This window comes from Alligator sinensis, unplaced genomic scaffold (genome assembly GCF_000455745.1).
Source record: "Alligator sinensis unplaced genomic scaffold, ASM45574v1 scaffold790_1, whole genome shotgun sequence".
Taxonomy (NCBI): Eukaryota; Metazoa; Chordata; order Crocodylia; family Alligatoridae; genus Alligator; species Alligator sinensis.
The window spans coordinates 678,028-691,821 of record NW_005842723.1 but is presented as its reverse complement, the minus strand read 5'-3'; the positions used below and the strand labels follow the sequence as shown (position 1 = coordinate 691,821).

General features: G+C 43.8%; 1 protein-coding gene across 1 annotated transcript in view; it reads left to right on the top strand.

Moving 5' to 3' along the window:
• The window catches only part of EPB41L4B (erythrocyte membrane protein band 4.1 like 4B), a 223,020-nt gene that overhangs the window by 82,123 nt on the left and 127,103 nt on the right, over positions 1-13,794 (top strand). Inside the window, exon 17 of the mRNA XM_025216298.1 lies at positions 6,974-7,158. Coding sequence (XP_025072083.1) covers positions 6,974-7,158 — 185 coding nt within the window. The remainder of the gene's footprint in view (positions 1-6,973; positions 7,159-13,794) is intronic.

Below are 13,794 nucleotides of genomic sequence, written 5' to 3'. Positions count from 1 at the left end.
CCTTTGTGGGTTTCCCCCGGGGGCCGGGCGGCCAGGGGGGCCCCCCCCCCCCACCCCAGTCAGCAATCAGCCACTGGTACCCCCCCAGTATCAGGAGGCACCAGTTGTCCATACACAAGCGCATTAGAGCTTCTATCAGCTTTGGGAAACATAAGCCAAGATGCTAAGGTGGCAGTGAAGGGATGAATAGTGAAGTAATGGTCATCTTTTAGTAATGATCAACTAATGGTCATCATTGTCATGTTTTCCCTTGATTTTACCTTGATTTTCTTGATGGTATTGCATAGGGACCTACTAGTATGGCCTGACTTAAATCGTAATTTTGCATTTTTCATGAAAATCACAGAAGTGATTTTCATGAAAAATGGAATTTGCAACAAAATGCAGTGACATGACCACGTGCTGGGGAGTTCCCCAGCAAGTGGCCATATCATGGCATTTCATTTCAACAAGATGGCTGCTGCAGGGTTGGGAAAGCATTCCCCAGCCAGCAGCAAATATGTAGCAGCCCAGGAGAGGAGAGATGGGGTTGCAAAAGCAGAGGAGAGAGCTTGGGAATGGGTAGGGGATGGTGTGTTTTCTCCTGTGGGTGGGAAAACTGGGGCACAGAGGGTTGGTGTCACCTGGGGCTGCCTTGGCAGATGGCCCTGGCACTGGGTAGGGGAGCAGCTATTTGCTCCTCTGGGCAGGAAAACTGTGGTGCTAGGGCTTGTGGGTGTGGGGACAAAACACACGTTTGAAGGAGCAAACAGCCCCTGCCCTACGCAGTGCCAGGGCCATCTTCCAAGGCAGCCTCTAGGCATCCCCAGCCCCACTGTGCCCCAGTTTTCCCATCTGGAGGAGCAAACAGCTTCTCTTCTCATCTCCAAGCTCTCTCCTTTCCCTTCTCCTTTTGTAACCCCTTCCCCATGGGCTTTTCAGTAGCCATCAGAGACCTTGGGAGCAAGACCTCTGCTGCTGCACTTAAACCTGGCCCTAAACCTGCCCCCTCAGCCAATCAAGGGGCATGAGGGGAGTGGGGGCATGATCTGGGCATGAAAATGGAAGTCCCTGCTATGATCAGGCCACAATATTAGTGAGCTGGCCCCATGATTTAAACCAGGCCTTACCTATCAGACCTTGTTTAGAGGACATTACATTCATAGAAAAAGGCGTATTCATGCTGTAAAAAGGGAAGGTGCATAAAGGTAAATAGCAATAAGCAAATAGAGTAGAGCAGAAAGCCAAAGTTTAAAACGTAAAATCCAGTTGGAATTTTTGCACACTAGGGAAGGACTATTGAAAAATGTAAAAGGAGGAAAAAATGGATGTTGACAAATGTGCACACATTAGGCTGGAGAATATGTGGGAAAAGCCAGGTCTTATTATCAAAACTCCAGATGTTTTGGCATGACCTAGATGTAGTGAGGAAAATATACAATTGCTATATCAGATTAAACAAAGAACGAGGCAAAGGAAGGAGAGGAAGTTAAGAAGCAGAAAAAGATGAAAACATTGTCAAATCTTTAGAGTTAAGATAAAGAAACTGAAAACAGAAGATAATCCCCAGCAAAATATGCATGCTGCTTCACTTCATACCATGGAGAAGTGGTCATATAAATTTTGTCCCAGTGGCTGTTGCAAAGCAAATGGATCCCATACATCCTTAAATTAAGTAGTGTACGTAAGTGCTCAGCAGCTTTTTCCTGCTATGGGCCACAAATCTCCACCTCACAGAGTACCCAAACTGTCTGGGATTACCCTCCCCACTAAATCAAGTGAATAATGGTGATAGAAACGATTAAAATTGGCACTGCTGTAAGAACATAGCAGGGAGGCCTGGATGGTCAGCGGATGTTGCACAGAGAATAGATGGAACAAGGCAGGCAGTATGACCCTGGCAATGCCCACTCTGCTGCCTGGGCTATAACCTACTACCAGTTTCCCCCAAGTGGGCCATATCCAGTCTTCATGGTGTGTAGATTGCTGATGCCTGGATGGCTCATGTGGATCAATGCCAGATCTGCAATAAGACCAGTAGACTGGATTAGATGCTGCTACAAGGACAGTTATTCAGTTACTGAACCTCATGTGGAGTTCACACTAAACATCATACAGGGGTGGATGGGTGGTGCTGTGGGTTCCCCCTTCCTCTCCATCTGCGTAATACAAGTCGGGTTATTAGTTCTTGACAGTGGTGAAAAAAATGTTTCCAGAGCTCTGTGTGCATTCTCAACCTAATATCAAGGCTTACTTTGATCGTTTTGCTGCATGGAGGATAACTCCCAGTTCAGTATGGCAGCTATTTCACATCCATATCAACATTGGAAACTTATTAAGTTTGAACTTTCGGCCTTTGGTTTGAACTTTTAACTTTAATCAGTGGCTCCTAACCTGACTGTGGTTTAAAAGTGATCCTTGTATGTTGAAACAGTCAAATCATTGACTGGAAAAGAGATGCTGAGGAGCCGCTTGGAATCCTATTTTTCCCCCTATGGGGAATTTACTAGTCTTTTTTTTTTTTAAACAAAGCTATTGCATAAACCAAGAAGTGTCTCACTAGTTCCAAAGAGATTGGCTTGGTGAGTTTTTCTTCATTTAACATGCCATCTTGTTATCCTGAGTTGCTTTGCTCCAGTAGTAGTTCTATCATTTGATTACTAGATTGAAGATGCAGTCATATTTCCAAATGAGATGCTGCTTCCAGGTCCTCTATCATTAGGAACCACTGTAATTCAGATTCTGGTGGGGAGAGAGAGTGGGCTTCATGCGGGCTCGCCAGAGCCAATTCCAGGTGTTTTTTGGGGCGGGCTCTCCCATGCCTCTCATTAGCTGAGGAAGCCCACCATGGTGCTGCTTACCATTGAACAGCAGCACATGCTGTTCTTCAGGTGTTTTAAGAAAGTAAAGCTCACCACTTACTAAACAACAACTATTAAGTAAGGAGAGAAGGAAATTCCCCTCTGATCCCACACAGCAGCAGACAGCCATGCCAGGCAGGGGGAAGCCCTCTGGCAGGGTCATCATGCACCCCACGCCCAGCTGTGGGGGCAGGCTACCAGCATGCCTATGCCTGTAGCTCTTAGGGCAGCCCCTGCAGGCTACCAGCATGCCTATGCCTGGCCCAGCTGTGGGGGCAGGCTACCAGCATGCCTATGCCTGGTATCTGCCCCCCTGCAGGCTACCAGCATGCCTATGCCTGGTATCTGCCCCCCTGCCCCCCTCTTAGGGCAGGGGGTACTTTTAAACTCCCTACCTAAGCGGGGAATTGAACAACCTGCTCTGGACAGAGCTTTTAAACTCCCTACCTAAGCAGGGAATTGAACAACCTGATTGGCTGAGCTTGTACTAGGCTGCCCCTGCAAACATGTGGGACTTCCACAACATTTCTGGGCTCTGCAGCCCTTCTTCTCCATGCTTCAGATAAGTTGTTTTGGATTTTTTTTTTTTTTAACTTTTTTGCCTTGCCCTCCTTCTCCCCTGTGGTTTAGGCCATTTCCAGCCAAAATCGCAGTTTTCTTGGGGTTTGGAGAAAATGCTAAACTCAGGGCTTTCCCCTGAAATCCCCTGAAGCCCAGATTACAGTGGTCCCTATCTATCACTGTCAAAGCATCCAAAAGCCCACTATTTTTGACATCTGTTTATCTGAGGCAAGTGGGGTTATCTGTGATCCCAAAACCAGCCGTTCTGATTTTGTTGCCTTCTATTATGAAGGGAAGCTGCCAGCAGTCAGCAAAAAGAGATCCACCCCTTCTCCAATTAACCACCTCCTGATGCTGAAGTGTTAGCTAATTACCGCCCAACTAGAAGTCTGGTGTTATGAGAAAAGGTTATTGAGGAGGTAGTGATTATGCACTGGCACTAGTTTATGCATTTGGGCATATCTTGTGAAAAAGCAGCAGCATTTTATTTGTAAAATGGCTGGTTAATTTTGTTTTAAGTGTATAAGTCATCTGTACCTGAACCTAGAATAAAAAGGTTAAAATGACTGCATCCAGCAATTTCTTTAAATCCTTCAGGTTGTCTTTACTGGGTATTTTCATTTTCCTACCTTTGTTTGTAAGCAGCATACAGGTGAATAAAAAGAGTGCCTATATATACTTTCAAAATAGTCTGGGAATTTTTTATTTTAAATTTTCTGAGATTGGCTAATAAACTATATTATTTCTAATGAATTAGAATGACCAGTGAGTCTATGATTTATATCATTTCAAATCTTAATTATTGATTACAAACTAATAATTTATCATTACTACTTCTGGTTAAAGTTTTAGAAAATTAAAATAAATAATCTTTGATGTGTATTTTAAATTAGAGAATTCCAGATGGAACACAAATGTTTGTGTTCTTTGCAATATCATAGACAGAGCACTTAATGTCTTTGGCTGCTGAATTTCAGAAATAATAAAAAATCTTATACTGCCTTAGCTACTTCAATGAATATATTTGTACGTCATCTGTAGAATCAGTGAAGAAATTCATATTAGTATCTGAGTCAATACTGGTACTAAAGAATTAAGGACAAATTTTTATTATTGACTTAACCTTCATTTCCTCATGCACAAACTCTGTTTAACTCATCTCACAAACAGTGTAACCTGTATTTACCAGCACAAGTACTATCTCACACACTGCACAAACAATAATGTCCTCAAATGCCTATGAACAAATGAAAGTGACTTTTTTTTCTGAAATGTTACATGTATTTTTCCATATATGGTAACTTTGCCCAGGCAACTTTTTCACCTTTGTGTTAGGTTTAGATCATTTCAGTGGTGTGAAGTAGGCCTATGCAAAGTGGCAAGTATTCACTTTGGATTTGGATTCGGCTGATTCGGAGGCACAGTGATTTGATTTGGAGATTTGAATCACTGTTCCGATTCAATTCGGCCAAATCAGATCCAGAGATTTGGCCATAGACTAAACAGGTAGCAGTTCTCACCACTGCTGAACACAGCTGCCTCTAGCTGGTAAGTCTTTTGTGGTAGACAGAGTGGGGGAGTGAAGGGGCGTGGGGGAGGGAGGGGCTGGGGCAAGCTACCCAGCTGGGGCGGGGGGCATGGGACTCGGGGAGGGGGGCGGGATGAAGGGATATATTTTCTTTATGATTCAGGAGGTCCCAGTTCTGATGACTTTCATCAAAGGTGGCTGGATTCATATAATTCCCGATAATGGAATTAATGTGATATAATAGTATTTTGTAAGGCTGTGCGAAGCTTCAGTAGCGATTCGATTTGAAGGAGATTCAGCTCGATTTGGCAGCCAAATCTCCAAATCCAAATTGAATTGGGAGACCCATTAAAAGGTCCAAATTGAATCTGAAGCTTCCAAATCAATTTGGAAAAGATTCAGTGCTGATTCGGAGATTCGGCCATAGACTAAACAGGCAGCAGTCTTCACCACACTGGACACAGTTGCCTCCAGCTGGTAAGTCTGTTGTGGTGGGTGGAGGGAGGAGAGAAGTGATGCATGGGCACCAGCTGGGGATAGCCACCTGGAGCATAGCCCTGGCTCCACTTGCTCTGCAGAGCGCAGCCCAGCAGAGGGGCTAGCCTCCTGGAGCCCATCCCGGCTCAGCCCGCCCCGTGCAGATCCGGGGGCACACGCTCCCTGAGTCCCACACCCTGCTGCCCCAGCAGGGCAGCTTGTTCCAGTCCCAGCCCCAATCCCTCCCTCACTGTGGCATTGATCTGCCCAACCCCACATCGCTTCCCTCCCCTCTCCGCCCACCACAATGAACTTACCAGCTGGAAGCAGCTGTGGCCAGTGTGGTGAGGTCTGCTGCCTGTTTAGTCTATGGCTGAATCTCCAAATTGCCCGAATCTTTTCCGAATCAATTCGGAAGCTTATGATTTGATTCAGGGCTTTTAATTGGTCTCCCAATTCAATTTGGATTTGGAGATTTGGTCACCGAATCAGGCTGAATCTCCTCCGAATCTAATTGGCTACCAAAGCCCTAGTGTGAAGTGGTTCTGAGGCCATTCTTTGGGTTGCCCTCTCCTCAAGTCAAACCTGACTGAAAAGGAATTGTGTTTTTTTTATAACCTATACACTCTTCCAGACATATGAAATTAATTCCTATGTGATTGACTTTTTTATGTTTGCTAAAAGCCGTATTCCAGACCTTAGTCCAGTGACACTCAACCCTTTTCCCCAGCCAGCTGGGTAGGCAGTGCCTGGTCTAACCATGGGCTGGATGGTGGTTCCAATCCAGTGCCCAGGGCCAGTGCAGGGGCCACCATCAGGCCATGCAGAGGAGTCCAGGGGGCAGCCTGACAAGAGCTTGGCCCTACAGGATGGGAAGGGGACTTCACCTGGCCCCATGGGGTTGAGGGAAGAGGGGGGAACATGATGCCACCCCGCGGGGAAAAGGGGATGTAGGGATTCCCAAATCCCCAGAGGGGAAAAAAGGATTCGCAACCCGCTCCCCCCAGCCTTATGGGGGTAAGGTGGCATGGCCCAGCTCTGACCTGGCCCTGTGGGGGAGGGGGCACAAGCCTCATTCCAACTGAACATGCAGAGCTTGGGTCTGGGAATTTGGCAGTGGGGAGGGTGGCTGTATTAATGGCCATTGATCCCCTGCTGCCAAATTTCTTGACCCATGGGCAGCCCCACAGGCCAGATGTGATGGTTCTGCGGACCTCATTTGGCCTGTAGGCTGGAGGTTGAGCACCCCTGCCTTAGATGACTTAAATTGGATCACTGCATGTATGTTCTTAAAGCCTGTTAAAGTAGAAACTAATGCAAAAACCAGTCTCTTTAACCTACTGCATTTTTCCTTTGCTCTGTATACAAGGCTCCCATTGACACTAAAAATGCAAAAAGTATGTTCCAGATTTTTAATAACTAAGTCTGTTTAATAAAAACCATCATTTGTAAACTTTCCATTAAAAACCTACATATTTTTCTCAGAAAAGCTGTGTATTAGTTCCCAAAAGGCACAAACGTTGAATCATTTCAGTCAATTCTAACATGAACTAAATTTGTTTCACAGTTATCCATTGAACAACACGGATCTTCGACCATTCAACATCGAAGAAAATGGTGGAACACCATTTACCACAAAAATGTCAGGAAGGCACCACCATCACCACCACCACCATCACCACCACCATTCAAACTATGGAGTAGTTGCTCCTGACAGCAAAGATATGGTTTCTGGAGTTTCACATCCGAACAGTAAGTTTAATTCAACGGGTTTTGAATAGTTGCTTTGATTTTTACATTAATCTTGGACAAGGGAACAAAGATCATTGTGGGAAGGGAATTAATGCATTTCAGTGTTCCTCAAGAAATCGCAGATTTCCTATGATTATTGTCAAATTCTACCAGTACATTCAAATGAATAAGGACGAGCAATTTTCTGGCTCTGCTGCTAAGTATGTGATTATAGTATTTGGCATTGGATTTGAATTCCATAACTAGAAAAATTGCAAGCGTGTCACAGATAATCAGTCCCTAGCCACTTGGCAAAGCCTATATTGCTCTAATATTATTCATTTATTCAGAATCACAGGCACATCTTCTACCCTTTTCCCTGTTTTGGTGGTCATAGAATCATATAAAAATCAAGTTGTAGGGGACCTCAGGAGGTCATCTAGTCCAACCCTCTGTTTAAGGCAGGATCATCCCTGTCTAAGCCATCCATGGCAAATACTTGTCTAACCTACTGTTAAAAAAATTCAGTGATGGAGATTCAACTACCTTTCTAGGTAATCTCTTGTAGTGCTTAACCATCTTCATACTCGGACAGCTCTTTCTAATGTGCAATCTAAATCTCCCATTTTGCAATTTAAGCTCACTATTCATCCTTTTCTCTGTGGACACTGAACAATTGATTACCACCCTCTTTATAATAACATTTTTTTGTGTCTTGAAGGCTCTTAACTCTGTGTCCTCTTTAGGGATCAGCACATTTTTTCAAAGGGTTATAACTTGACTGAATAGAAGTGGATTTTCATAAGAACAGCAAAAGGCAAATCTCTAACAACAAACTAGCCCAGCTTCTCTCCCACTGAATTTCAAGTTCCTCTCCAAAGGATAGAGATGGTGAAACTCTTTTACTTTTTTTTTCAAATGGGCAAACTTTTAATGTTTCCTTGGTTTCATTCTCTGTAACAGAAAGTTTGATTTTGACCTTTTTTTGGTAAAACTTAGGGGAAAATGTCAGCTTGAGAAAAATTGTATGGACAATTTCAGCTGGAAGAGTAAAGCTGGCAAAGATAAAGGCAGCTGAAAATATGGTCTTTAATGGGAAGTGTCAAACAACTGTATGGAAGCACAGCCTGTGGGCTGTACTACCGACTCCGCAACTAATAATGTGCACACGTCTCATTGTGTATCTACTTTATATTATCAGAAAACTCATTTTTAAAAACCCAACAGCTTTGTTTTCAGTCCTTCATCTAAAGAGAAAAAAGATGAAAATTTTTAAGGCAGAAACTTACAGAGTGAATGGCGAGGTTTGCTTATTAAATATAAATTCTGCAGTCAGCTGCAAATCCTTTTACTGAAACTATAAATGTAGTTTGGTTATTAGCTTGCAGGAGGGCTCCCTTGGGACTGCTGTGCTTTTATGTTTAATTTGTTGCATGCTGCACTTCAGCTTATCTACAGATACAGCTCTACCATGGTGCAATGGAGGAAGGGTTTAAGTGGTCACAACTGTAGCCTTTTAGTGCAGTGTGTTGATAGCAGAGTCCTGTGATATGTGACTGGATACTCAAACCCTGTTCCTGTTTAATGATGTGTTTGTTTTTTAAGTCAGGAACTTAACATGGGGAATCCCATTATGTAGTCACTTGATAAATTATTCCAGACTTTGCAATGAAAAGCCAAAAATATGGTTGGATAAAATAAATATTAGAAAAAATTTCAAACCTGCCTAAGTACAACTTATTTCACTTACCTTTTGACCCATTCACAGCTCTAGTGAGTTGAAAAAGTATCCTAGGTGTAGATGGCATCTAGCTTATTGCCTCATAGTTATTATGTCTGATGGCTTAATGTAAGTTGATGCAGAGAGTAGTTTATCTGAATGTTGCACCGGATAGATAGCAGAATTGTTTGCGGCAATAGCTGGATATCTGTAGAATTGGAATATTTCTTGTGAAATGAATCTGAATGGAAAGTGATTGCCTTTTAGTATGATATAGTATCAACAGGTATTTCTGGAACTTCTAATACAAGTATCTGACAGATGCAGGGTAAGTAGCAGCTGAAATAGAGAAAGCATAGAGGGCTCAGATACAATAAGCAACATGATGCAGAGTACTGAAAAACAGAAACAACATCCTAACACTGTTGATATAGGAAAACCTACAAAGTTCTTAGTAATTCACTAGGGTCCTATAGCAGGCATTTTTATGTGCCTGATAGGTAAAGGGAGAAAAGAGATTGTTCTCATATGAAATATGGCAGGTCTGTAGATAAATTCTTTATTCTTTTGAGAGGAGAAAAATGATTAAGATAAACACAACATTGTAGCTCTCAACTGTTCTTTATTTTAGTGACTTATAAGTAGGGCTCCTGGTTTTCTCTGATTTAAAAAAAAATCCCCAATTTTTGGATTTAAAAAAGTAACCCCAAATCCACGTTTCCATTATTAAAATGAGATACCACTATATATATATATATATATATATAAAGTAACCCCACACTATATATATATGTTAACATATATATATATGTTAGCAGTGTTTCATTTTAATCATGGAAAAATGTGTGTGGGGTTACTTTTTTAATCCAAAAATTGGGGATTTTTTTTTTTTTAAATCAGAGAAAACCAGGAGCCCTGCTTATAAGGCTGGTAAAGCACAAAAGCAAAAACCAGGAGTGATTCATATTTATTACTAAATGACTATAAGTCAACACTGAGAGGGTTAGGCCTCAGCCTATTAATATTTCCAGTCGTTCAGTTCAAGTAGATAACTGAACAAAAATACAACAGTGTTTCCAGTGAGGTTTCTCTTACAGTATTTCTTATTCCAACCTTTGTGATTGCTGACTTTCCCTGAAATACAGCCGACTTTCCCTGAAACCCCCTCATTTTTCTGTGCCTTGAATCTGCAGGGGCTGCTGCCCTTTCTTTGCTAGGTTCAGTGTATGTGAACTCATTCCTGTGCCTAGAGTTGAGTTTAGCTTTTACCCAAAAATCCAGATGCATACACCTAGATTGACCCCGGACTGAAATCATCGATACCTCTTCCATTTCATGTAGTTCCAAAGAAAATACAGAATTTGACTATCCTACCCTGTGGGATATGAGAAGTGGGGACAACCCAAGTTTTCTTTAAACATTTGTAAATAGTTCAGTGAACCTAAAGAGTTTAGAGTTCTTACAGAAAACATACCCATTCAAAATTTGCCTGGTTTTCAGATTCTCACTGTTATGGTTAATTCAGTTACAAATGTGTCACTCAGCTACTGTGAAACAAATCTTCCACTTTAATAAGCTTTGCAATGGCAATTCAACAGAAATGTTCATTATTAAACTATTCACCTGCTCAATGATGGCTGTTTGAAAAGTGTGGCTTTACTCTAAACGGTGACTGTATAAAGATCAGACATTCTTGCATTGAAAATCTGTTCCTCTTGTGTTCAGAATCACATCTGCTGGCCTCGGTGACAAAAAAAAAAAAGCTTTTGCTGTGTGAAACAGTTGTTAGCCCCACAGAGCCAACACAGATCAAAGAAAGGGAGGCCAGCCTCTATTCCTATTTGTGTGTACCATTTGCCAAAAGCTTGCACCTGTACAAACTTGCTGACAGCAGCTGAGGCTGTATATGGATCCATCTTTTGAAGACAGTGAAGTTGCACAGGCATCAAAGATGACATAAATCACCCTGCAGAATCCTTATTAGTGAAGTTGGTAAGTGAGAGGGAAAGAACCTGGCTTGGTTCTCAGATTACAAGCTAAGCTTGCAGATTTGCAGTTAGAAAAATCATGTTTACATCCAAACTGAGTGCCCTTGGTAGAGAAGTCATTGAGCAACAATATATAGAGAATATCATTATATAATTTTAGTTAATTTTAGAGTATAGCTATTCTTTACCTAGATTTGGTTTAGTCAATACCTATATAATGAGAGCACTTCTGCTATCAGAATTAACACTGATGCTATAAAGATGTGGTTTTATAGATCACATTCAGTTTTTATTGGGTATTTTTTTGTGGGTATGAGCTAGATGACTGGTGAAAACTAGGCCAAATTAATTTTATGAGTTGTGGAAGTTTTAAAAATAAAATAAAGCCTACCTTAAAGAACAATTTCTACACCCCAGCAGATTTAAACATATTTAAAGCACATTTAACTTACGCATGGGTGAATCCAGGGTCTCATAAAGGAGATGCAGGAGCAGCACCCAGCACTGCAATGGTGTCTGTACTCCATAGGCGACATGTAGCGGGTCATGGGGGGGGTGGGGGACATGTGCACCCCCTGAGAGTGCTGCTGCCACCACAACAACGAGTGCTCTGGCTGGTAGGGGGACACAGAAAGAGATAGTACCCGCCCCCCCCGAAATTGGCACTGCCGTGCCATGTGCAGAAGTGCTGGCACTTCTGCCGCCGCTATGCTGCTGACATGCTTAGCGGCCAGCCACTGGGCCCCTCCCCCGGTTGCTGGCTGGCTGCTGGGGGACCACCCACTCCGGTCATGCCCTTCTGGTCCCCCCTGTCCCCCCCAGACTCAGGAGGCACCAGTAGCCCATGCTGTACCCCCTGCACCTACACACATGTGCACTGTACACACCAGGGTGGTCAAACTGCATCATAGGAACAGAAGTAAGGAGGACTATTTTTTCAAAGTACCTTCCCTCTTGCCTGGCCTCCTTCCTCAGTGGTACATTCCCTTCCCTCCACTGCCCACCATTGCTACTGTCCCCAGCTGATCTGGGTGCGGGGGGGGGCAGTTAGGGGAAAGATTTCAGAGCCCCACTGCTGCTGGGCTGCATGTGGAGCCAGGCTCAGCTAGGCAAGGGATAGACGTTAGACATAAACCGGTTTAAGTGATCAGAAACTGATTTAAACCTGTAACAGAACATAAGTTCAGTGCATATAAACCAGTTTCAAAATGGCTGAAACTGGTTTAAGATAAACCTTTAAGATAAAGATGCTTTGCAGCCCTGGGCTGGGCTTGGACTGGGCTAGTCTGTCCTCTCTGCTCCAAAAAATAGGCTGGCCCCACCCCTCTCCTCCATAGCCAGAGGTCTGAGGGAGACTGCATGCCCAGCAGGATCTGCCTGGATTGCCTCATTGCTCGCTGCTCAAGCAGGAATTCCCAGCTCTCTCTCTCCCATCTCCCATAGCACAGACCTCAGCCCCATGGACCCTAGGCATGTGGTATGCTATCTAATGCTGAGAAGTGTTTCTGTGTGTGTGTGTCTTGAATTTCACTGGGACAGGGAAAAGGCAGACAGAACAGTGTCCACGTAGGGCTTTTTGGAGCTAATCATCAGGTCAGCTGGTAACATCCCTCCTTGGAAAAAGCTGTTTAAGAAAAACTTGAACTAATGAGAGGCTTTTGTTTTGCTGATGGGCTGATAAACACTGTGGTTTTATCAGCCCCCTCCTGGTTTGCAGCCATGCCAGGTAGGCAGACAGGGAGAGGGAGATTGAAAAACTCAGTATCATCAACAGATGCATGCACTGCACACTCCTCCCTTTGCTTCAGAGTGCTAGCCTGGGGCTGGGGGCTGGCAACTCTCCTGTCCCTTGAGCAGTGAATGGGATAGGAGGGGGAGGGGAAGCCTGAGAGCGCAGGTCAGGGTGAGGGATTAAACCCCTTCCTAATCAAAGTTTCCTGCTGGGGCCTGGCCACACCCCCCCTCAGCTTAGCACTATGGAAGGGAAGGGAGGGCTGCTCTAGCACCCCCCGGCTTCTAGCCTGAGCCACTACAGGCATGTGCCCTCATTTGTGCAATGAAAAGGGAATGTCTGTCCACCTCCAAATCAGTTCAAGCTTTGCAGGTTAGAGTAACATGCAAAGATTGAATCAATTCAGGCTCCAGCTTTTTTAATGTCTGTCCCTAGCCCTAGAGACAACAGCAGCAGTGGCCAGATACCCCTGCTCCTGAGCTGACAGGTAACACTGTGGGTACCTGGCAGGGAGAAGTGACCTGCCTGCTGCTGTTGCTGGCTGAACTCAGTTCTGCACAGAGCTGAGCTGTAGTGGGCAGTAGTGGTTCTGGAGCTCCCCTCTTACCCCTGTACTTGGGACAGCCAGAGATAGCAGCAACAGTGGGTGAGGGAGGATAGGGGAGGGAATGTGTCACTTAGCATGGAGGGGAAAGGAGGGAAGGATTCTTTCTTGCTCCAAGGACTTAAAAATAAGGTCTCTGGCTGCTCTTCCCAGTGTGGTCAACTGAAAGGGGCACGTGTCCACGCCACTGTATTCCCCTGGAATCTGTGACTTAATCTGTGTACTTTTTCTATGTGTTCTCTCCTAGCAGAAACACAAAATGCATCTGTTTATACAAAAATGATCTTGGCTTATCATCATGCTAATTTATTTGCTAGGACCTCAGCGCAATTTCTTAGTTCACAGCTTTATCTCTGTAGAAGCAAATATAGCACGGCAAATGTTAGATTATGCCGTCACAGATAGGAATCAACCAAGAGAGCAGGCTGAAAAGAAATTATAAATACAGTATAAGGAAGTCAGGGTGTGGTCTGCATTACAAAGTTTTGCCATTATTGCTATATCAAGTATGGATATGAAACTGTGACACACTGCCAGCTGATGTAGGTCTGCATATACCATTCCCTTTCTCTCCCCATCTCAACACAACTGTGCCTGCAGAAAAGAGCGTTGC